General features: G+C 36.4%; 1 protein-coding gene across 1 annotated transcript in view; it reads right to left on the bottom strand.

The window, feature by feature from the left end:
- Window positions 1–26,998, bottom strand: part of LOC121429633 (propionyl-CoA carboxylase alpha chain, mitochondrial-like) — a 52,070-nt gene that overhangs the window by 13,736 nt on the left and 11,336 nt on the right. The window contains exons 3-12 of the mRNA XM_041626771.1: window positions 26,282–26,398; window positions 22,078–22,191; window positions 21,364–21,417; window positions 7,848–8,016; window positions 7,102–7,180; window positions 6,377–6,479; window positions 4,928–5,022; window positions 4,243–4,325; window positions 1,816–1,883; window positions 798–941 (exon numbers count right to left, since the gene is read on the bottom strand). Coding sequence (XP_041482705.1) covers window positions 798–941; window positions 1,816–1,883; window positions 4,243–4,325; window positions 4,928–5,022; window positions 6,377–6,479; window positions 7,102–7,180; window positions 7,848–8,016; window positions 21,364–21,417; window positions 22,078–22,191; window positions 26,282–26,398 — 1,026 coding nt within the window. The remainder of the gene's footprint in view (window positions 1–797; window positions 942–1,815; window positions 1,884–4,242; window positions 4,326–4,927; window positions 5,023–6,376; window positions 6,480–7,101; window positions 7,181–7,847; window positions 8,017–21,363; window positions 21,418–22,077; window positions 22,192–26,281; window positions 26,399–26,998) is intronic.

Below are 26,998 nucleotides of genomic sequence, written 5' to 3'. Positions count from 1 at the left end.
TAATTATCTTATTAATTACAGAGAATTGGGTTCTAAATTTTGGTGAAATGATAGACCATGACTAGAAAATACTAAAACTGAAAGAAACTAACAAGGCAAAAGCAATTTTGTGTCTCGCCCACTTATGAAAATATCCAGAAATATCATGATTTGCGAGGGCACGCAATAGAATTATACCGAAACTTCATTGTGAAATGCCTGGGATGGAATAACACTTGTCATAAGAGCCTTGCACGTAAACTTTAATGTTGACCTGAAAATGACCTTTGACCTTACCATGTGACCTCCGACTGCAGCATAACATGCAGGTCCCCCAAGTCCATCTACCATCCATGTTTGGTTGAAAAGCGACTTACGATTGTGGAGTTAGGTGTCATAAGAGTGTCTTGCATGTAAACATTAACGTTGACCTGAAAATGACCTTTGACCTTTCCATGTGACCTCAGACTGCAGCATAACACGCAGGTCCCTCAAGTCCATCTACCATCCAAGTTTGGTTGAAAAGCAACTCATGGTTGTGGAGCTATGTGTCATTACAGGTTTGTGACGGACGGACGACGGACGACATTTGGATCCCTAAGTCTCGCCTTCACCTTTGGTCTGGGAGACAAAAATTGACTTTTCACATGATTTTGGGACGTTGTGCCACTTCGTGGATTCATCGACGATATGATATATCCTCATATCATGCATCAAGATACCCGATTAGTAAGCAAAGGGAAGCAGCAAAGACTTTAAGCCTCCTCATTATGGTGGTGTTGGCTTTCCATAGTTAGAATTGATCAGATCTTTCGTACCTCGGCATAGACTCTGCTCTCAATGGCCCAGCCATTGATTGGTATATCATCCTGTGTGTATCTAAGGGCGTGTCCCTTAGCAACCCGTATCATCTCCTGTACCAGATCAACCCCTGTGATGCACTCCGTAATCGGATGTTCAACCTGCATGATGAAAATGAAAAAGAGAGTAAACAAAAATAGGAAGGTTTAAAGGGGAAGTTCACCCTGACAAAAGGTTTATTGTAAAAATAGCAGAAAAAATAATAAAAAATATTGACGAAGGTTTGAGAAAAATTCATCAAATAATTAAAAAGTTATTAGAATTTCAATTATTTGATTTGTGACGTCATATGCGAGCAGCATGCCTACATAGCGAATGGTAAAAAATCAATGAAATGTCATTTTCTCAGAAAATTAAAAATGGTTTTCACTGTACCTATTGTATATCAATAGACAAATCATTTCACACCCGATCATGAATAGAAAGCATAATTAAGTCATCAGGAACCATAAAAAAATTGAAATTCATGCATTTTATATTACATAACATGTAGGAGCATTTTTCATAATGAATGCATCTTTCCTTTCTCAATCAAATTGAAGAGGTCGCTGAAAAGAAGCAAACAACATGAATATTCATCCAAAGTTATTTTTCTTCCTAAAATTTTACTATCAGAACAGAACTAAAGAAACTACATTGGAACCTTGCAGTAGTAAGTAAGACATTCATTGAGTTCAATTAAATACATGTATGTGATGAATACATTTACTTTTCAATCCAATATTACCAATGGTATAAACTGTACAGTTAAAAAAAAATATATGTTGATATCAATGTGCAATTTACTATTTTCGACTGTGAGGCTTGATTTTGCTCAAATGCCACGTTTCACTTCCAAACAGCTTTACCCAGCACACATAAATCATTACACAAAGCAATTACAACAAAAAAACTTTCTGTATTAGAACAAGGGGATAACAATAGTAATTATTACTAAAAAGCTTTTCATATTCAAGTAGGAAATTAAATTTTTACCTGCAATCTGGTGTTCATTTCTAAGAAGTAGAAGTTGCGCTTTGAGTCTACTAAAAATTCCACAGTACCTTCAAAGGGATAAGTTAAAAATATCAAAGATAGAAATTACTATTATCTTTAATTATTATTATCTGTTTGGCATCATTGGTGCCTAAAATTTCAACCATACCTACATGTACAATCTACATGTCAATAATCATGATAAAAATTTACATTTTCATAAAGTCATGCGTAAATCAATATTTCATTATATATTAATGTGAAAAAGCAATATATTGACTTAAACTTTCTTATATATCCATATATATATATTGTTTTGACCGTGACTGTTTAAGTTTATGAAACTAAGTCCTGGAACTTGCATCTTATACAGATATATCTTTACTACATGTATGCAAATCAACTTTTCAAGTGTGTAAATGTACAATATACAAGCAATGATCTCAAATTAACAATTCATTTCTTTTTATCTCCATATACTGTTTTGACAATCACTGTTTAAGTTTATGAAACTACACTAATACCCAGGGTTTGCTTTTTATACAAGTATTTCTTTTTTGACAAACCTCTCCAAATCAATATTTCAGTTGTGCAACCATGCAATATACTTCCAATTACAGTCTTATCACTTGTCATAATCATATCTCGCTTTCATAATGATTGTTATGAAACTAAGCCTGGTGCTCGTATAGCATTTGCCTTTCTTAGTCTCCAAAGTTTCTACTTTGCTCAATCAAGGTTATATTCGTCTCATTCTTATTCATCCCCACTATTGATTACTGATGTTTAAGCTTAATACTAGACTACATACAAGTATATACCGTTATTGTATGACACTTGAATTTATCAGAGTTTTTTCTGTAATCTGTTATCTCTGAAATGGAAATAATATTGTTATTTAAACTACAATGTCTAATAATGTTTTCCCATAAATTATCTTTCATTTTATAATCAAACTAATTTTTTTTTTTTATTTGCTCAAGACAGAGAAAGTATCTAAGGACTTACAGATTATCATCGCACAAATTGTCATCACGCGATTCACGAGTACATTTTTTTTGGTGCTGTTCTGAGGAGCGTTTCAGGAAAAGTTGACATATCTGACAACTTGTCATACAAAAATGTTGATGAAACCCTCCCCTGGTCTAAAATTTAGATCCTCTTTCCATAGCATATTATCTTTTCTTCTTTAAGAAACTATACACATCATTCTATTCTACAAAACAACAAATTTTTCTCACACAAAATATTTTGTTATAGTCAGAGATGCCAACTTTTGGAAATCAGAATTAGGGAGGATTTGCAACTGCCACCAAATTATGTGCGCGTAGCGCACATCTCGAGCGCGGAGCGCTCGACCCTTGCGGCCGGGGTCCAGGGCCCGCCTTAGGGCCCTGGAAGCTCTGGGTTTCTAGATGCTCTCTGGTGCAATCTGACCCTTATTTTGGGGCATTTCACATGTTTTCAAATAAAAATTGTTCCCACTTTTAAACATAAAAATATCAAATATGCATTCTTACATGTAAAAAAAATGAGGGGACAAAAGAAGTATCTGTTCAACAATAATAATTAATAAGGAGGAATTATCACTATCGGCTATAGGCAGGTTATGTTCCACTATAAATCCAGTAAAGAAAAGCTCAGCGCTGGTCCCTTGCTTGGTGAAATAAAGTCAACAGGGTACTAGTGGAGCTCGAAGATCTTGTCTTCGTAATTTCCGTAGGCCTATGCCGTTTGCTCCGGCTCCCGAACGGTGCTTCCGAATATCATCACGACCTCCGTACTCAACTGAAATGTCCACGCTGCAAGTTACGCAAAATGCATGGTAAATTCCGACTTCCGAATACACAGGTACTGGAGACTGTATTCAGTCTTATACTTCTGAGACCATTTCTTGGTCTTCTTTTGTTGATTTACCGCCATTTCGTGTCAATATCAACCCATCAATACACCAAAATCACACACTGATATTCCACCGCACGACTCGACAAATCCAGTGGCCGCGAGCGCACACGCCTCGCGAAGCTAGCCGGGCCTACCGGCCTGGTGCACAGTGGATTCCCGTCGGGTATATCACATGCACCAGCTTTTCGCTGCTCCTTATTTGTCTACCTTTAACACACAGAATTTAGTACAGCGAACGTAATGGAGTTACTACATGCTAAAGTTAGCAGACGATACATGTCCTTCCAATCCAATTTGATCAATTAAAAAAAATCATAATTTCGGGAGGATAAGGATGGTAATCGTAAGGGCGGGAGTTGGGATGAATTTTCGGGAGCCTCCCGATGAAATCGGGAGGGTTGGCATCTCTGTTATAGTCATAAATGGACAATAAACTGTTCAATGATGTTGATAACTTATTGCAATCATATTCATACCCCCCCCCTCTGAAAAAAGAGAAAATATTGATGAAAAGATTATTACCTGCTGATTTATAATCTACTGCTCTTGCTAGTGATACTGCCTGGTTTCCCATGGCTTGCCTTGTAGCTTCATCTAAGAAAGTACTACAAAAAAAGAAGAAAATAAATTATATTTCATTTCTTCATGGGCAATTTATTAAATTGACTGGACTCCACATATCTTTTATCAGACTGGAGAGATCAAACCTACTAAAAGTCAGCTGAAATGAATTTTTAGTTTGTTTTCAGATTAATGGGAAATTCTAAGCTTTAACACGACTCATAACTTTCAATAATGTAGGAGACTTAATTTTCACCTTGTGGTGAGACCTGAAAAGGACCATTTGGATGGTGGAAAGAGGAGAAATTGATGAGAAAACATGAGAGAATGTGTTGGAATTGACAAAAACTATCTTTAGTCCTCATGAACCATTAAAAAAATAAAATTCAGAGATTACATAAGACATGACCATGGGCCGATCCAGGATTTTTTTAAAGGGGGGGGGGCACATTTTCCCTGAGGAACTATTTGACAAGAAAAAAAAGTTTCAACCAAAAATTAAGGGGATTTCGTCGACAAAAAAAATTTGACCAAAAAATCTGATGTTTGCTTTTATTTGGCTATTTTGAATGAAAAAAATCTTACTTGTTGGTTGGTATAAAGCAATGTGAGCTATCCCTTAAAATCTTTGGATGTGTTCTCTTACCTGGGTGCTTCTTCAATGACCTTCTGATTTCTCCTCTGTATCGAACATTCTCTTTCATTCAGGTAGATTGCGTTGCCATGGGAATCGGCTAATACCTAGGAAATGTACAAGTATACAAGATTATCACCTGTCTTAAGACATTATCATTCATATTGAATCCACATGCTTTGTTCTCTATTTAAATGTTTATCAATCTTGCAAAAGAAAGAAAAAATGGATGGATGTAGGATGCACTATCATAATGTCTATTGATTTAAACAAGTTTCAATTTCATGCAAGTATATCAACCTGTATCATTGTTTCAATCTATTATCATGATTTACAATGTTGTGGCATAAAATCATACATGCATATTTTAAAACACAGTGTATGTATTATACATTTATTTTCTATACATCACAAAAATGGATATATAAATCTAGAATTTTGAACTGTCAGAGACCTTAACCATTAAAAGGATGGTCCGGGCTGGAATTATCTGTATCTTAATACATACATGTAGAGTAGAATTCAATGAGCAAAATGCAGAAAATTTCATCAAAATGGATAACAAATAATAAAGTTATTGAAATTTAAAGTTTAGCACTATTTTGTGAAAACAGTCATCATGAATATTCATTAGGTGGGCTAATGATGTCACATCTTCACTTTCTGTTTTCTTACGTTATTACATAAAATCGTAATCTTTTCATTATTTCATGCTTGTGGGAATAATATGTCTCCCTTATAATGAAATAAGTTGCAGCAATAAATATCTAATGCACTAAATCAGTTGTCAATCCAAGTTTTCTAGTTCTTGGAGGAAAAAATTTGAATAAGCCTAATTTCATATGATAAAATACAAAAGAACAAGTGAGGATGTGACATTATCAGCCCACCTAATGAATATTCATGACTGTTTTTACAAAATATTGCTAAATTTTAAAATTCAATAACTTTATTTGTTATCTGATTATGATGAAATTTTTTGCATTTTGCTCAATGAATTCTACTCTATTTACTTAGCTATAGATACTTCCAGCCCGGACCATCCCTTTAATCCTCCCTCTCTTCAGTTAAGGCGAGCATTTCATCAACATCTGTCATCCAAATTGTTGTCAAATCTGATGACTTTGCTTGATTGTAATCATGAGACAGTTGCTATGGAAATTGTCTGGTAAAAAAATGAAACGTCTGACAAGTCCTTTTATGGAATGAGCACAACACGAAACAAATTGTGATTGTTACTGTTATACACGGTAATCTACTGAAATCTTTGCATCTGATTGGGTTGATGATCTGCAGTTGGCGTGACTCTGACAACTTAATTTATACATATTCCTATATCCTCTGAGGGAGGGCACTATGAGATCATGATGTCACATCTACATTAAAAAGGTCTAATATGTACATGCAATAGCATCTGTACCAGAATGTACATTAGTGCTACAGTTGCAATGAAATACTCACTTGTATTTCTATATGTCTAGGATTATCTATAAACTTTTCAACTAGGAGTCTGTCGTCTCCAAAACTAGCCGCTGCTTCCTGCGATGACAGTCGGAATCCTTCCCTGTAGAGGGCAGCAACCAACAATGAAAAGAAAGAAATGGATTCATACAAGTAGTTCCAGAAAGAAATTAGCTTAGCTGTTTCTGTCACATAAAGCGCTGCACACACTCCGATGCAACACAATTTTTATTAAATCGCATTTTGCACTAAATGTGACAATACCAAGAGGTGAAATTATTTTGTTTAAAAGTTTGGCATTATGTTATGGATAATACATGTAAAATCATAATTTTGCTTTACAGTAAACCCTGTGGTCGGACTAAAGTCCAAATCGGCTTCAAGTCGCAGCCGATGATGACGTCATCACAATTTGAATTTGCTCTTATTCCTAAACGAAGGCTGGAACCAGACTGAATTTCGATTTCAGTACATATAGTTCTTACCATTAATCTGAACTCGCTAAGACTTTATCTGCCAGAATGTTCATCTCAAATGTTATTACAATTTTTTTGTAATTCGTATCGCAATGAATCACATGGTGTGCGCCGGGCTTAACATGCAGCGTGCACAGTGGTGTCATGGAAAAATATTTGATTTCACTTATGGAAAAATACTCATTGGTCAATAATCTGTCCATACATAACTGTATGTCTCCTCCTTTTCTTCCTATTTCTTATTCTTACCTTGTTTCATCATCATTCCATGCTATCCTCATTCCTTTTCCTCCCCCTCCCGCCGATGCCTTCAACATGACTGGATAACCTGTTCAATTAAAGAGATGCAGCTCCTAAGTTACCTTCACAAGATAATTGCTGTTTATCAGAAACCTACATTCATGTTTATTGAAATGCATTCCAGTCATTTTTTAGCCCATGCTAATGAAAAAATAAAGATTTTCATGTGAAGCATATAGGTTTTTACAGGTTTAGGGCTAAAAGAACACAGAAAGATCAACAGTATATGTCTCAAGCTATATTGAAAAAAAAATCATTTTTTTACAAATGCATATTGATGTAAAAAAAGGTGAATTGTCTGTTTATTTGCTTAGTTCAAATAAAAACATATTTGTGACTATGGCTATGAAAATTCAAACTTCAATGTATACATGTAAAGTCCATAGCTCCAGATATATGACAATGCATAATCCACATCTATTTACATGTACATTATCTATCTTTTTGTCATAATTCATTCATAGAAGAATAAGCAGGAAGTGTATAATTGTTCAAATGATTAACGGATGAAAAAATGTTTATAGAGTTTTGGTGACTTTTCATGGAAGAGTTCAGTGATCATTTACAAGTTAACAACATGAGATAAAGAGGCCATCAATCACATTTTGGTCTAAAAAACATGTTTGAAAATGTCCTTTTCGGCCCCATAATCATCCGCAAGAAAGACTGCATGAACACACCCTACAAAGATATACCTATATCATTAGCGACCTCTACTGCCTGATCCGGTGTCTCTACGACTCCATCGAAACCTGGAATGGTGTTGACCTTAGCCTCCTTGGCCAGGAGTTTGCTCTCGATCTTGTCACCCATCGCTTGGATAGCACGGCTTCCTGGCCCGATAAATGATACCTCTGCTTCTGCCTGTAAGCAATGGAAATTTGCAAAGAAACCTACATGTACACATAAACAATGGAAATTTACAACGATATCTACACATAAATGATGGAAATTTACATCAGGGGAATAACTTGGGTATTTTGATAGGGGAGGTTAGGAGGGCCTACATAGAAAGGTAACAAGCATTTTTTTATCCAATTTAAGTACAAGAGTAATTGAAAGTTACCGTATGTCCTAGACAGTGTCTTAATTACTAAAGGTCTACACTACTACCCTGCTAAAAAAAACTCTCTTTTTGGTACTCTTCTTTTTTTCTTCTCTTATCTCTTGTTTTTCTCTTCTCCTCCTTTATTTTTCATTTTTCACTATTTAAACAATCATATTAGGCATTTCGCCCCTCTGCCCATCCCCCATAGTAACCCCTTGACTTACAACATTACTGCTCCTTCTTATTCCAATTCTCTCTTTTTTCATCATATTTTTTTGTTTTTTTCTCCTCCTTCTTTTCTGCATTTTCATCATTTATTCTACTCTTCCTCCACCTCCTTTTTTTCTTTCTTGCTGTTCTTTATCTTCTTCTCTTTTTTTTAATTTTTATTCCCCCTCCTCGTTCTTCTCCTCTTCCACCTTCTCCTCTTCCTCCTTCTTCTCCTCCTCCTCTTCCACCTTCTCCTCCTCTTCCTCCTTCTTCTCCTCCTCCTCTTCCACCTTCTCCTATCCTTCTTAACATCCCTCCTCCTCTTCCTCCTTTTTCTCCTCCTCCTCTTCCACCTTCTCCTCTTCCTCCTTCTTCTCCTCCTCCTCTTCCACCTTCTCCTCCTCTTCCTCCTTCTCCTCCTCCTCTTCCACCTTCTCCTATCCTTCTTTACATCCTTCCTCCTTCTTCTCCTCCTCCTCTTCCACCTTCTCCTATCCTTCTTAACGTCCCTCCTCCTCTTCCTCCTTCTCCTCCTCCTCTTCCACCTTCTCCTATCCTTCTTAACATCCTTCCTCCTTCTTCTCCTCCTCTTCCACCTTCTCCTCCTCTTCCTCCTTCTGCTCCTCCTCTTCCACCTTCTCCTATCCTCCTCCTCCTTAACATCCCTCCTCCTCTGTCTTCTTCTTCCCTTTCTTCCTTTCCATCATAGTTTTATTCTACTCCTCCTTCTCCTAATTACCCTCCATCTCCTCCTTCTTATCCCCTTTCTCCTTCTTCATCACTTATTCTACTCCTCCTCCTTCTTCTCTTTCTCTTTTTCCTTCTTCTTGTTCTTCTTCATCTCCCTTTTCTCTTTTTTCATCATATTTTTATTCTTCTCCTCCTCCATCTCATCCTTATTCTTCCATTTCCCCTGTTTCAAAATTTATTCTACTCTTCCTCTCTTCCTCCTCCCTTTCCTCTTTTTTTTCTTCTTTTTGCTCATCTTCATCTTCTCTTTTTCTATCATAATTTTTCAGCCTCCTCCTCCTCCTTCTTCTTCTACTTTTTCTTCTCCTTCTTCTCTTTCTTCACATTCCCTTTCTCTTTTTTATATTTTTAATCTTCTCCTCATTTTCGCTTTCTCTTTTGTTCATATTTTTATTCTTCTCCTCCTCACTCTCCTACTCATTCTCCTTCTTTCTCCTTTATTCTTCCTATTCTCACATCTGCTTTCATTGTACTACGATACCACCTTACATTTACAGACTAGATCAAATGCTTCTTCTTCTCCTCCTCCTCCTTTTTCTTCTTCATCTTCATCTTCCCTTTCTCTTTTATCCTCCTCCTCATTCTCCCGTTCCTTCTCTTCCTCCTATATTCTTCCTATACTTACATCTGCTTCCATTGTACTATGATACCACCTTGCATTTAAAGTGATCACACGCATGTAATTCAATTCTTACTAGTATACTACTTCCAACTTGTTATCAGAATCAAGTGGATTTTACTAGGAAAAGGCTTTTTAGAGTCAGAGTCATTTCCTTTTATAAAAAAAAATAACATACATGTAAGTTTGGAAACTTGTCACGCCATCAACTTCCTTTCAGTCAACAATTATAATTAATATATAAACATATTGGCTAATGAAATTACAGATATCCTCCCAATATTCCTGTTAACTTTCCCTGAATAAGGCCATTTAAGTTTGCTTCATATTTACTGAAAAAATACAGAGTACAAGAAAAGAAGGAAGTAGGAAAACAAAATAAAAGGTTAAGGAAAACAAAAAAGTCAAAGAAAAAAGAACTTTTTGTAAAATGCCTAAAATAAGTTTGTTTTCAGGGTTTAAATCCAAAGTGCAGTCTGCATAAAAAAATGGACCACAAGCGGAAGCATTCAAGTTAATAGTTGCTAGCTTTAACTTTTCCAAGGAAAAAATAAATAAATAACAAAAATATACAGTACAAACCCTCTTTGACCTGATATTCTTAAAACCAAGAAGCAAATCAATTCTGTACATTCATTTATTTATTGCACTTTATATGTATTCATCAATTTCAAAACAAATCTACTCACTAAATTCAGCATTCATTTCTTATTCTTGTATCCATTAAATCATTCATGATGATATTCATTTGTTCATTTACATAGACCTATTTATCTGTAAACTTTGTGCAGAAACTGTTCTTAATATGATCTGCATTCTTCAAATCTGTGTATTTTGTCATCTACACACAAAAAATGTCTATCCAATATTATTCTGGAGATGCATTTATGGAAAGACAGAAAGGACAGGGGAGATGCTCAATTCCCACTCACGATTTCATCTGAAGAAAAAAACTTGTCAAACCAGAAAATTATTTCGGAGATAAAAGCAATCCTAAAGAAAGCAAATAACAAACTCCCATTCCCAACCCATATTCATAATATCATGCCCCATCAATAGAAACATTCAAATCACAGCTTAAAACAATGAAGATGAAATCAATTACATGATTATTTAGAATACATCTCAGTATCTGATACCCCTTTCATAAACCCAATTATGCGGCTAATAGCAGCATAATTTGGTCGTAAAATTGGAGGAGGACCAGAGTTATCCGCATTATTTTGATGCTGCTATTATCCGCAAAATAGCAGCATCGGGACAAGATTTTGAGTTTATGAACGCATTTCGAAAGTAATGCGGATAATTGCCATGTTGCGGTCACAAGGTCACCCTTTTCCAACACAACCGCATCGGAGGGGGCGTGTGCGGTTGCCTTGACGATTATCCTCCTTTTTCAGGACGGGCGCTCGTAAAAATAGTGAGGATTATTTTCGGAGTTTATGAACGCAATTTTTATTGAATTATCCGCATTACTCTTAGGCGGCTAATTGGAGGATAGGTTTATGAAAAGGGTATAATATTAGGGAATTGAATATAACTAAACCACAATACAAATCGACGTTCTAAGAAATCTAAAAATAAAATAAACTATAAGTTTATGTGCCTGTGCTTATCTAGAAAAAGATATAAAATAATCGAGGAACTTCCGTTTTCTTCCTGCTCTGATGTAAACAAAAAATAAATAAATAACTATGGAAAAGGGGAAGTAGGAACTATAAACAATTACCTTTTCAGATTTTATGTACTTCCCTATAGATGAACATATTACCCCCCAAAATAGGCAAGGTATTGGTTATTACTATTATTTCTCTGGCAGAGAAATTAACTTAAAAATTTTCAGTCATAATATACATTGTATCTTAAAAGTGTTTTCATGTTAATGCGACTGATTCCTTTTCTCCCTTGTTTTTATCCCTATTGTTAACACTAAATATATAGCAACAATTAAAGTTCAATATTATAATGAACAAGCCCTCAGTAACGTTAAAAAGAAATGCCGTTATGGTAATGATCTCAAAATGTTTGTACATGTATGTATAAATATGAAATATGAGCCAAACGGCTCTGGAAGAAAAATGTTGAAATCGCTGAGAAATTAGCAAAATAAACATGGAATTCCATGAAATCTTATATATAGATACATGTAGGTATTCTTCCAAGCTATGTAATAATAAACTGTCCTACATGTGATTTTCTGTATACATGTATTAAGATTTCATGATATCATACATGTAAATATACATTGTAATTTTGTTATTGTTCCAGATCTAATAGGGTGACAATTAAACTTTATTTTAAAGATTTCCTCATGAGATAATAATTGTTTGCTGCATTCTTTTACCTTTCACCAATGCCTTCAAATGGAATGCCATCTTTATCATCAAACCAAAATGCGAGTGAGGCACATGACAAATAACATTCAGATACAGGTGGGCGTTTCATAAAGCTGTTCATAAGTAATACCATGGTCACATTTGATCTACGGCGGCCATACGGCGAGTCGAAAACAGCCGTTTCAAAATTTTTTGTACCAACTACATTTAGGTGGTTTGAATTGAAATTAATAAAACGGCTGTTGTCGACTCGCCGTACGGCCGCCGTAGATCATATGTGACCAAGGTATTAAGAGCAACTTTACGAGCGAATGGTGATCCTTTCTTGTGGTAAATGGTTATTCATTGGCGATGGTTAAGCATGTAAAACAGGTTCACCAGTCCTTCCTAAAGTCACTCTCAACTTATGAACAGCTTTATGAAACGGCCCCCAGAAATGTATCAGTTACAACGAAAACTGGAGAATCATTCATCCAGGAAGATGGAGCGATAAAACAGAGTTGTTGGTTCCGTCAGAAAGTTTATGCCGACTTCCCACTTCAACTTCTAAAGTTTTAGATAAAAAGGATTCTATCTATAATATAGGCTCTGAATATCATTTTCTTCCTCTTTATTTATTTTTTTATTCTTTTATAGTTTCTTTCTTCCATTTGTCCTTCTTAATTTTGTTTCCGTTTCTTTGACTTTTGTGTAAAAGGTTGTTGAACTACAGAGTTTACAAGATTGTATTCAGATCCAGAAATGTATCAGTTACAACGAAAACTGAAGAATCATTCATCCAGGAAGATGGATAAATAAAACAGAGTTGCTGGTTCCGTCAGAAACTTTATACCAACTTCCCACTTCAACTTCTCAAGTTTTAGATAAAAAGGATTTTATCTACAATTTAGGCTTCAAATATCATTCTGTCTTCATTAGTTCCTTTTTATTTATTTTTTATTCTTTTACAGTTTCTCTCTTCTATTAGTCCATCTCAATTTTGTTTCCATTTCTTTGTCTTGTGTTTAGAAGGTTGTTGAACTACTGTGTACACAAGACTGTACTCAACTTTGTTCTCATATTTCCCCAACTGGTGGGGTAAATTGCCAATTTGTTTCCTGCCAACTTCTCTACTCAGCACATGGTTTAACTTCATGTAGTCTAATGCCATTCTGTCCATCAACATTTCGTCTAACAACCATTTGGTCCAATCATCACTTCATCTAATCACCAGTTCATCTACGACCATTTCTTCTTGTAACCAGTTGGTTTAAATTTTTTTAAAATTTTTATTCACTTTGCCCAATTAATACATAGTCCAATTACATATGGACGAAATGGCAATTAGATCATGTGGATAGCGGACTAACTGATGGTAGACCAAATGATAGTGACAAGTTGGTAATTGGACAAATTGCCATTAGACCAACTAAAAATACAAGTGGAATGCCTCTGGCCGTCTCACCTGCATCACGCAGTTCAATATAGCAGCAGTGCTGACTTTGAATACTACTCTAACTCGCACAAGATGTTCAGTGATACATGTACATGGTTACTCTTATGTCCACTTTTTATGAACTAGACCAATAAACTTACAGAGATATGATGGTTATTCAACAAAAAACCCCAACATGGCCAAAGTTCATTGACGTTACATGACCTTTGACCTTGATCATGTGACCTGAAACTCGCACAGGATGTTCAGTGATACTTGATTACTCTAATGTCCAAGTTTAATGAACTAGACCAATAAACTTTCAAAGTTATGATGGTAATTCAACAGATACCCCCGATTCGGCCAAAGTTCATTGACCCTAAATGACCTTTGACCTTAATCATGAGACCTGAAACTTGCACAAAATGTTCAGTGATGCTTGATTACTATTATGTCCAAGTTTCATGAATCAGATCCATAAACTTTCAAAGTTATGATGGGAATTCAACAGATATCCCCAATTTGGCCAAAGTTCATTGACCCTAAATGACCTTTGACCTTGGTCATGTGACGTGAAACTCGTGCAGGATGTTCAGTGATACTTGATTAACCTTATGTCCAAGTTTCATGAACTAGGTCCATATATTTTCTAAGTTATGATGACATTTCAAAAACTTAACCTCAGGTTAAGATTTCGATGTTGATCCCTCCAACATAGTCTAAGTTCATTGACCCTAAATGACCTTTGACCTTGGTCATGTGACATGAAACTCTAATAGGATGTACAGTAATACTTGATTAACCTTATGGCCAAGTTTTATTAACTAGGTCCATATACTTTCTAAGTTATGACGTCATTTCAAAAACTTAACCTCAGGTTAAGATTTGATGTTGACGCCGCCGCCGCCAAAGCGGCGCCTATAGTCTCACTCTGCTTCGCAGGTGAGACAAAAATGGCGGAAGTGCAAATTTAAGGTGTAAAACCCCAACAACAACTTTATACTTTAACTTTGAAATTTATCCAGATAGGCTGTGGTTTATCACTGAGGTGTATACATTGTTTGAGCATGATCAACCCCTGAGCTTTCATAATCTGAGGCATCCAGACTTTCATCTATATCACAAAGGAGGCTGATTGCATAACAGCAACATACTTGGGCATTTATTAATTGAGCGTGAACATAATCTGTTATTAAAAACATCATGTTTGCAATATTTGCGTTTTTCGCATGTGAACAAGCTTAGGCAGGAATTTCATGAGATTTTGGGTCCATCAGGCTGGGTGGGGGGACAAAGCAATCTTCTCTTTAGGCTGTGTATAAAATTAAGGAAAATTTAACCCCCCCCTTGGGATCACAACCAATGTGACCAGGGTATGGGTTTGTTGACCGCATGATGGTATCAGTATTAGATGACCAGCGGAAGTAATGGCTTTTGAGTGAAATGTGTGGCTTTCATCATAATATCGCAAGTACAGTGTACATGTACTTGTGCGAGTGAGGAAGAGACGAGATCCGGTGTTGTTTGATCACCCCTGGCGGTAACGACTTCCTTCTCGTGAAGAAGCCTCTTATAATGAGAGGGGGTGGAGTAAAGAATGAGAGTGGGAGAGAGAGGGAGAGGGAGTGGGAAGAGAGAGAGAGGGGGGAGTACAGAAAAGAGAGAGGAAGATAGCAAGAGACATATTCTGAGAGAGACAAGAGAGAGAGAATGTGTAAGACAGAGAGGGAGAGAGAAAGAGAGTCAGAAATTAATAGAGGAAAAAGAATGACAGACAGGAACTTAAAATGGAAACTGAAAGGTTAAAGGAGGAAGTCAATATTGGATTTCTCAACGGAACCAGAGTGTTATATGACCTTTTTAATTGTCCCATCTGCTGGGCAAAATATTAGTTTCCAAGTCACAAGATTATCTTCCGGGGTCTTTAGTAATTTATTAACTTTCAGTTCCATCTATTTTCTACTGCCTACATGTTTACACTCTAAATTTCAAGGATAGGGCCTACAGAATAAATCTGTATTGACTGTGAATACTGACATGCCCCAAAATTGATGTATTTTGAATCATAAGGATTAGTTTTTTTTAATCTTAAAAGGATAAAAGGTTTAAATCTTTTTAGCTTTCTTTTTAGCTTAAGATCCACAAGGTTTAAGTCTTAATCAAATACACGGCTGGTTGAGGGGGCAAAAGAGTACCGAAGTGAAAAAAACCTTTTTGCATTTCAGCGTTTTTGATACCATATTTTGGTAGAGAATGATGAAAAACCCCGGCCACTTTCAAAATATGGTGAGAATCCGTCCATGGGGGCCCGAGATATGACCTCATGAATACGTAATTAGCCCCATTAAAGTCAATGTGTTATTGACCTGGTTCCTAACATCTAGAACCAGGCCAATAATACAAAGGGGCTAATTACATGTATGTATTTATGAGGTCATATCTAAGGCTCCCATGGACCAATTCCCACCATATTCGGGTTGTGGGGGGGGTCATCATGCTTTACCAAAATATGGTATCAAAAACACTGAAATGCACAAAAGTGAAAATTGATGATGTCACACTTCGATACTCTATGAGAGAATATCAATATTGCATTTTTGCTGAGGGGTACGGCCAGGATTTTTTTTAATGCTTGCCGATGCACATCTAATAAATTAGCATTTATGTACGGGGTGATACATTTCTACTGCATTTTTCACCACATGTTCACCCTTTCACGCACCATAAGCACTTCACTCACGTATTCCCAATGCATTTAATATATGAAAAAGGTTATCGCACTAGAGCAGCAGTGCAGTATGTAGAGGTATTTCTTAGAAATGGGTAAGTTCCTCAACAGGACCTACTCACTATTCGAGTGCACACTCATTGCCAAGAAAGACAACACATTTTGAAATGAAGCCTTCTAAGAGACCTGTACTTTTAAAAATTCAACAACAAAATCTTCAAACAAGTGAGATACATGCAGAAGTGTCGGACGACCAGCTTACGTAGTAGCCTAGTAGGGTTTCTAAAAGTAGAGCTTAACCTAAAATGGGAAATTGGGAATCCTACCCAAATATAAAAATTTCTTCAGAGGAAATAAGAAAAATCAGACATACATGTACAATATGTACGAAAAGTTTGAACACTTATCGGACAAACAATAAAGAAGGTAAGGAATTTTTCAAAAGTTGTAAAAACTTGTAATCACTATACCTATACCCAGGACAGTGACCGCATGGAATGCGCTTCCCAAAACCATCCTTGATGCCCCTTTATTACAGGCATTCAGGGGAGCGCTTGCAACCAACATAAAAACCAAGGAACTAGATTTTTACTTGCATTTTTACAAGTGGAATGCCTCTGGCCGTCTCACCTGCATCACGCGATTAAACATAGCAGCAGTGCTGACTTTGAAAACTACTATAACTCAAACAAGATGTTCAGTGATACTTGGTTACTCTTATTTCCACGTTTTATGAATTAGACCAATACACTTTTTAATACAGAGATAGGATGGTAATTCAACAAATACCCCCAATGCGGCCAAAGTTCATTGATCTCACATGACCTTTGACCTTGATCATGTGACCTGAAACTTGCACAGGATATTCAGTGATACTTGATTACTCTTATGTCTAAGTTTCAAAAGTCAGATCAATAAACTTGTAAAGTTATGATGGTAATTCAACAGATACCCCCATTATGGCCAAAGTTCATTGACCTTTGACCTTGGTCATGTGACCTAAAATGTGCACAGGATGTTCAGTGATACTTGATTACTCTTATGTCCAAGTTTTATGAACTAGACCAACATACTTCCAAAGTTATGGTAATTCAACAAATACCCCCAATTCGGCCAAAGTTCATTGACCCTAAATGACCTTTGACCTTGATCATGTGACCTGAAACTTGCACAGGATGTTCAGTGATACTTGATTACTATCATGTCCAAGTTTCATGAATCAGATCCAAAAACTTTTAAAGTTTTGATTGCAATTCAACAGATACCCCCAAATCGGCCAAAGTTCATTGACCCTAAATGACCTTTGACCTTGGTCATGTGACGTGAAACTCATGCAGGATGTTTGGTGATACTTGATTAACCTTATGTCCAAGTTTAATGAACTAGGTCCATATATTTATGATGACATTTCAAAAACTTAACCTCAGGTTAAGATTTTGATGTTGATTCCCCAACATGGTCTAAGTTCATTGACCCTAAATGACCTTTGACCTTGGTCATGTGACGTGAAACTCATGCAGGATGTTCAGTAATACTTAATTAACCTTATGGCCAAGTTTCATGAACTAGGTCCATATACTTTCTAAGTTATGATGTCATTTCAAAAACTTAACCTTAGGTTAAGATTTGATGTTGACGCCGCCGTCGGAAAAGCGGCGCCTATAGTCTCACTCTGCTATGCAGGTGAGACAAAAACAGTCGTAACTTCATTATTGCTTGCCCAATTTCTTTCAAATTTTCAAGGAGAAAACTACAAATCCCTGACAATTAACTACATGACCGATGGGATAGTTTCCCCTCCCAAATACCGAGTTGCCAGTTCAAAATCTACATAGTCTTAGGATCGCAATTTTAAAAAGAGTCATAATTTTCTAATTGCTCACCCAATTTCTCTCAAACTTTCACCATCCTGTTTTTCTGATTTTTCTCCTACATGTAGTTCTCTCATATTTTACGACCAAGGTTGACTTCCCCTTCAATAAACGGAGGTGGAATTTTCATGGTTGGTTAACATTACAGGTTGTAATAAGTAAAATGAAAGAGTGAGATAGAGTCTAAAGATACATGAAATAAAAGAAAAATCCTTGAAATAAATATATTCAATTAAATATAGAAAACCACTTGTATATCTAAGCGGGTAGATCCATAATAGGTATACTTGATAGTATAGAAAAACAAACGACACTTGTAAATTTCTGAGGGTAGACTCACACTGCACTTCAACAATGACGCTTGAAGTGAAGGGTATCCTTGATAAAAAAAGCGTCATTCATCGCCTTGTACATGTACATGTAGTCTAGATTGCAAGGTGAATTGGTAACTACATACTTAAGGGAGGGTAGGGTATCTCTTGATTCACCTTCTTAGTGATGCATTGCAAATGACAAACTGGGGCGATAGACAAGTCAAAATGAATGTTTAAACTCTGGTTTAGTAGTAAATCACTTTGGACTATAGTTTCAGTTTGATTAAATAAGCCAATTGTGACATAAAGATCAGGGCCCTGTCTTACGATGAGTTATGATTGATCCAATCAATCGTAACTCTATGGAAATCCATCAGTGTCATAATTTTTTCTACTGGAAATTTGCACAATGTCCTATGAAAACAAAAAAGAAAACACCAAACTGTCAAGAAATCAATTAACTTACGGATATACATTCATATTTAGAAAAAAAATTGAGCAAACATGTATTGTATATGTTGACTTTGCTGGCTATCCATAGTTGCGATTGATCGGATCAATTGCAACTCTTTGTAAGACAGACCCCTGGGCCCTGTCTTACAAAGAGTTATGATTGATTCAATCAATCGTAACTCTATGGAAATCCATCAGTGTCATAATTTTTTCTACTGGAAATTTGCACGATGTCCTATGAAAATAAAACGAAGCATACCATATCAATAGTAAGTCTTTGTAAGACGGGTCCATCAGCTCGTTTGATACTAAAATCATATATGATTCGTGATGACTAAAAACAAGCATGAGGGAATAAATAGTAATTATAAGAAACATACAATGTAAAGTTATTGAAATTTTTGGCTTCAATAAATTTAGCACAGGGTCAGACCATGGCCTAATTCAAACTGGACATCGGAAATAGGTCCATTATGAGTGCATGCTTGCATCATTGTGTTCAAATTGCTGACAATGGCTTGCACAATGTATGTGTATCACGTTGAATTGCCTCTTCCAATTTAAACACCAATTTGTTGTGTCGGAGCAAGGGTGCCCCTAACACCACACCTTAAAGGAGAATGAAACCATTGGAACAAGAGAGCTTGTGTGAAAACAGAAAAATCAAAGAAACAGATCAACAAAGGTTTGAGAAAAATCAGACAAATAATGAGAAAGTTATGAGCATTTGAATATTGCGATCACTAATGCTATGGAGATAGCAAATTGGCAATGCGACAAAGATGTGTGATGTCACTTGTGAACAACTCTCCCCATTACTTTAGTATTTTGACTTGAATTGCTTCTTTTATCACATTTATCCATAGATCATGTGTTCTTTCTACATGAGGGCATGTAATAAACATATTTTTTAAGAATACATCACGGATAGAGAGTTTGTATCATCATAAGCAAAAGCAAAAAGAGACATTTTGAGGGTATTTTATAGTCCACCAAAGGGAAAGTTGTTCATCAGTGACATCACACATTCGTGTCGCATTGCCAATGGGAGGATCTCCACAGCATTAGTGATTGCAATATTCAAATGCTCATAGCTTTCTCATTATTTGTCCAATTTTTCTCGAACTTTCTTTATTCTTATTCTTTGATTTTTCTGTTTCTACACAAGCCTATTTGTTTCAAAGGTTTCATTCCCCTTTAATGCATTGCACACATTCAAAAACGCTGTTAAGAGCAGGCATATTAGTGCATTGCATAATGGTGTTTCTGCACAGATGTGGTGTGCGAAAATATTTTGCTATTTCTGGCATTCTTGCATCCACACAACAGATTTCATATCAGGTTAAATGGTTTGTATTAACTTGGTCTACTAGAAGGCGCTCTAATATGGATCAAACCATTTGCTCCAATGTGGCCCATTGCCAGTCTGTCCAACCATCCCTTCATCAATTTAAAACTTTGCATTTTGTCAAATAAACTTGGTTTCTTAGTTATTTTTTCGCAAGTAATTGTGGTGGCATTCTGGTGGAAAAGTCAAGGTCAAAGTTAAGAAATCAATAAAATTCAGTGCAAAATGTGACCATACAACCATGGTAGAATTTGAAGACAGTACATCATGAACACACACTACCCAAAGCCTTACTATTGCATCATTATTATTATATTGGGGGGAGGGACTTGGGAAATTCGGGACCAAGAGTTGTGCAAGACTTTGTGCAAACCTCAAGAAACATAAAATTTTGCAAAGTCATGAGGCAGCCCCTGAGATGTCTTGGGAGGCGTGATCGGAAACTTGGGGTATAATTATTTATGAAACTTAGCCAACATGTACCAGTGTCCTTGCAAATTAAGAATTGATATGAAACCTGCTGTATAATTATTGTTGTGAATTAGACTTCGTTTACCAGTCTCTTTGCAAATTCATGCTTATTTAAAGTGAACTTTTGTTTTTGTGAACTAGACTTGATTTACCAGTCTCTTAATCTAGACTTACATATTCTAAAACATCCCATGGAATGATTCTGATGACAATCAGCTCATAGTTGCTGTTTTTTAACTTGTCTAAATTTAATCTGTAACTTGCTTTATATATCATGTTAATCAGAATGAACTTTATACCAGACTCTTTGTAATTTTGGACTTAATCCACATTTTAGTTGATAAAAGATTTTAAGAAAACTTGACCTACCATTCTCATTACAAATTCAGATTTAATCTGAAACTTGTTTTTATAAAAGATGTGGATTAAACTTGTCTTACACAACTATTTGGAAATCTACACTTAATCTGAAACTTGTTTTATACATGATGTTCATTAGAATTGACTTGAAAAACTCTATGCAAATTCAGACTTAATCTGCAACTTGCTTATGAATGTAAGACTTGACCAGACCTACTAGATTTGTATCTTTGTATAAAACTTCAGACTTAATCTGAAATTCACTTTATGTTGATTAGACTTGACTTACCAATCTTTTTGCAAATTCCATATTCTCTGAGAGAAAACCATAGCCAGGATGAACCTGTTAAGAACACATAAAAGAAATAAAAAATTACCCGTTCAGGGGGGTGTTTCACAAAGATTTAAGCATGACTTAAGTCGCACTTAAATGTCGACGCGTACATGATATGCAACGCGCGATCTTATTGATAGATACGCATTAGTGCGCGTCCTCATGACACGATCTGACCAATGCGGTCAAGCCTTTCATATCGTACGCAACTCGGTATTTAAGTGCGACTCTAAGTCATACTTAAATCTTTGTGAAACACCCCCCATATCATTTCCAGATTCTTCAAAATTCCAAGCATAGGGGATTCCCCAAATCAAGCAATTGTGTTTGTTTTTTTCCAGTGACTACTTTTCATTATATCTGCAACATTGGAATTAAGCTTTAACATTACAATGAATGGGGGGGGGTTCCAGAGTTCTTTTTTAGATTTTTTTTTCAAATGACTACAAGTATCTTACAATTGTCCTTAAAAAAAACACCTTTACCATTCACTAAATCCATCCATGAGTCCATGAGATCTTGTGTCTTTGATTTCTGTTTCCAGTATTTTATCCATAACCAAATAAATAAATCTTAAACTAAATGACAGTCACAGGACTACCAAACTCTACACAAAAAATAAGAATAACAATGTATTAGATTTAAAATATGCAACATTTGTATACTCACAGCCTGAGAGCCTGTGTCTCTGATTGCTTGTAAAATTCTATCCATATTGAGGTAACTGTCCTTTGATGCTGCTGGGCCTACACAAACTGCTTCATCTGCCATCTCAACGTGGAGCTGGATGAACAAAAAAACACATTTTGATTTGATTTGATTTAATATGATTTGAATTGAATGGAACTGGACTGTACTGAGCTGAACTTCACTTGACCTAGCTTAAATTTAAACTTAACTTTATAAATTAAGACAAGTCCAGCCAAGTCAGGTCAGGTCAAGTCAGGTCAAGTCAAGTCATATCAAGTCAAGTCAAATCAAATCAAGTCAAATCAAATCAAATCAAATCAAATTGATTACATTGCATTACATTGAAAATTGAATCAAATCAATTGCAGAGGTAATTGGTATGTATAAGTGAAGATGCTACTAATCATGTATTTGGCACAGCTCGACAGAGCTATCACAGTGTAAGGCTTAAGGAGAGGAATATGATGCATAATGCTGAAGTGACAACGGTGAAACCAACCGCAAATCAACTGATAGTAAGCCATTGGAAATGGTGTGTTTAGCTTTGATTTCTCTGGAGTCGGTTTCACTTGCGTGACTCTAGCCCATTTCACTAACTACAGGCATAAACTATTTTTTTTCAAGGGCTACTTTTCACAAGTTACGGTACTGCCTAAATCTGCAATATTGGATACATGTACATGTAAGAATCACATTTCAGTGAATAGAGATTTTTCAGGGCCCCTTTGATTTCAGGAGAGAAATCATCCCAGGCATAAACTTTTTTTTCAGGGGCTACTTTTCACGAAGTTACTGCCTAAATCTGTAATATTGGATGCATATAAGCTTTACATTGCAATGAATGGGGATTTTCCAGGGCCCCTTTGAGCATTTCAGGAGCGAAATCAATCCGAGCCACCGTGTAACCCCCCCCCCCCCCCCCTCCCCCCCCCGACTCGCTCTGTCTTCATGACTTTGCCACTTGCATATAAAATATGATTACACCATAGGCCCAAACTTAGCCCAGACAAAATTCAGCCTGGGCAAAATTCAGCCCACGGGCTAAATATAGCCGACCCTTTGGCTGAATTTAGCAGACCTTTGAGGGTTCGGGCCACAGAGGGGGAAAAAAACAAATATGTCATCGAAGAGAAAATATTTGGGAAAAGTTTTGCTAGAGTGTTGAAATACTCATAACAAGGGGATTGAAAAGGGATGTAAACAACCCTGGGGGAAAAACAGGCACGTAAAAAAGAGTTAAGTGCATTGTGCTGGAAATTCCTAAATAAACACAAAGAAATTGGTATCATTGTAAGGTTTAATAAATGAACAAATCATCTTTAATCACTTTGGATGACGCAATCAAAACTGCACGTTCATGTACAAACGGTCATGTGCCTGGTAGTGTACTGTACACTTATCATACTCTCTTCCTGAGCAGAGTTTTGATGACGTACACATTTGTACAGATATGCAATCATTAGGCTACCGTTTGGATAGTGTATATTGTACAAAAAGTCCTAGGAAATACATGTAAAGAGACTGTGACGCATAGAAAGAGGTGAACCCTAGTATGAACACTAGAAAAAAAACGGTCCCTCGTAAAAGAGCACTTTCAATAACTTTATCGCTTTTCACACAATACCCAACTCGCTTCCAAGAACCAACACAAATGGAAAGCCCCATTTCACTATAATGACCTGGGGTGGTATTCTGTGATATTCTCAGATGAATTTCATTTGAGATAAAACTAAAAAAATAAATGATCTCACTTAAAAATCTGTGAGATACTGTAAAATACCCTTAAAAAAATCTCTCCAAAATCAGTATTCTGAGTCATTAAATATTTTATCTTCATTTCACTCCCTAAGTCATGCTTAATTATGAAGCAATGACCCATAATTACAAAAAATTATATCTGTTGAAATCAGTGAGATAAAATACCCTAAAAATCTCTCAAAATAGGTATTCTGAGAGTCATTAAATATTTCATCTTCATTTTTATCTCTCCATGGCAAGCCTAGAGTATGAATGATTTCAAAACAACATTATTTTAGTTGAAATCATTGAGATAAAATACCCTATCTCTCTGCATCAGTATTCTGAGAACCATTAAATATTTTATCTCATATCTACCTCTCAAAGGCTCGCCTACACTGAATTTATGAAGCAATATCCAATGAGAAACACCGTTTTATTATAGCACTCTCATCTCATTCAACCGATTAAAGTCTATTGCATCAGGAGGTGGGGCAAAAGAGGTTGCATCAATTTTATCAAATTCAATGCACCCACCCTATATGCTATTAACACCTCTTTCTCTACGATTTCTTTACAAACAAAAATTCCTAGATGACTTCTCTAATTATTATATTTATTGTTTCAAGGAACAGGCCTTGAAATAGGATTTTGGGGGGGCAAGGCCACTTTTTTGAGGGGCACTTTTTCACTGAGGCCAGGCAGTAGAGGGCACCAAGGCCATACAGAGGGGCACCAAGGCCACTTTTTAAGGGGCATGTAATAAATTATTTGTAGGTGTTACAGTTTCGCGGCGTGGGGGGGGGGGCTTTCCATAGTCGATGTTATACATCAGATTCATTACCAAACCACATTATTTACTTAAGAAAAAATGAACTTCACGCACGACTGGTGATACTTTCTTGAGCTACATGTAATTAAATGTGAATCTGATTAGCACCCAAGAAAGTATCACCGGTCGTTCGTAAGTTGTTTGTAGCTGACGAACAGCTTTATGAAACACTCCCATTCAAAGTACTGTACTTACGCATCGCGCGCGCTCGCCAGGACAGTACAGCGCGCGCGACATTTGTGTAGTACACATACGGAGCTCGCGCTCGTCCATTCTTATGCTGCAGCTTACATAGCATATGTAAAGCGCGCTAGCGGCCAGCCGGCCAGCTGTGTATAGCTAGCTCATCGTTCGGCGCGGCTTCGGACTAGACTGCATACATGCACTGGACGTCGCTGGTAAAGCTAAGGTATTGAATACTTTTTGAGATCGGAGAAAAGTTTTCCTCGCTCAGAAAAAAAGGTGCAGACTTTCAAAAGGGGTATATTATATATCAGAAAAAGGGCACATTTATGAGAAAAAAGGGCACCACGGCCATATAAAAAAGGGCACATTTTTAGTGGCCGTAACTTTTATCAAAAAGAAGAAGGGCATGACAGCCAGTAATGGGGGCATCGACGGCCATGGCCGTCGATTATTTCGAGGCCTGAAGGAAAGAAAATAGTCGATAAATGTCTTTCCTCCTTCTAGTATTAGTATCAATGATTACTGCATTTTCTTGTAATTTCATACTATTTTGCCAATTTACTTAGAAATATTGCTAAATTTGCAGAAATAAAATAGCAACCTTCATTTTTCTTTCTAAAGGCAACATGGGTGTAAGCACATTTGCGTTGCTATAATTAGACACGCACTGGATATGTCCAATCTGGCACGGCTATGCCGTGTATCATCATTAAATATTCAAGATGAAATTTTATCTCAGATAAAATTTCAGATTTTATGTACCATTTCTGATCACATAAAGTATTTTTTTGCAAACAGGTAATTCCATGAAATAATCATCCCTTTTGTAAATCTGAACAATGTTTTCTCCATTTTTTTACCTCAATGCCAATAACTACTCAAACCACAATAATTTGAGAGCATAATATTAGGTCTTTTCATTTGAAGCAGAAACAAATCACTTTAAGAATAAGATCCAGCATATTTGGATGTACATACAAGAATTGCCACAAGGAGGTACTGCATATTGCGTTTCATACCTTCTGTTTCTAAGCACTTTATATTGTAATTATTACTCTGGTGAGTCTGGTCATAGGATCCATCACTGTTCCACACAGGTCCATCTCCACTCCCTGGGGAGGACCCTGGCCAGGCAACCATTTTTATCGGCGCACACATGCCAATCTAATCACATTGACATTCCCTTCCTACTGGGTTGAGAGCAACAAACATGGATAAGTGCCTTGCAAAGGGACATATCCACCTGACCAAACCCTTATTTTATAAAATAACCTAATTGTGTCTTTCTTCCACCAAATGTGAGAATTTTTATTACTATCAGAAAGAATATACTTGTGATTGCACAATAGTTGTGTTAGACCTGGGCGATGGGGGTTTATAATATCAAGTAAAAAAAATACTGGCATCAGGGTTACTATACATACATACCGCATTGACATCAGCTTCACTGTAGATGGCGACAGACTTGATTCCCATGGCACGACATGTTCTCATTACACGGCAAGCAATCTCACCCCGGTTAGCTATCAGGATCTTATCAAACGTCTGTCCACACAGAAAAAAAAACAAAGAAATATAATACAATCAATAATAATAATGGGCATTTATAAAGCGCCATCTATCTAGAAATATTCTATTCGAGGCACATTGTTACTATTATTATTACCCCAGCTTTAGCTCAAGCTGCTTTTCAGCGACCATGAATTCAAGGAATTAATCCTGCCGGGTACCCATTCACCTCACCTGGGTTGAGTGCAGCACAATGTGGATAAATTTCTCGCTGAAGGAAATTACGCCATGGCTGGGATTCCAACTCTTGACCCTCTGTTTCAAAGTGCGGAGACTAATCCACTGGGCCACAATGCTCCACTATCATTTATTAGCCGTTTAAAACTTAGGATTTTAGCATGTCATAAGAGGGGAATTTGTGTACCTATTCTTCCACTGTAGCTTGATATGAAACATCATCAGGTGCTCTTGTTACTATTGTTGTTAACAGGAAGGATCTATGGCCTGACATAGCAACATAGATGACATGTTGCATGAACTATGAATTGACTTTCCTTCTTTATAGTATTTTTGAAGGCCCATGAGTATTCAAACAACACTTCGTTTCAAGGGTTAATTCCCTTAAAGTTTATATAG

Source organism: Lytechinus variegatus, chromosome 16 (assembly GCF_018143015.1).
Source record: "Lytechinus variegatus isolate NC3 chromosome 16, Lvar_3.0, whole genome shotgun sequence".
NCBI lineage: Eukaryota > Metazoa > Echinodermata > Echinoidea > Temnopleuroida > Toxopneustidae > Lytechinus > Lytechinus variegatus.
Note: the sequence above shows the minus strand (reverse complement) of the source record. Positions and strands in the feature narration are given on the sequence as shown.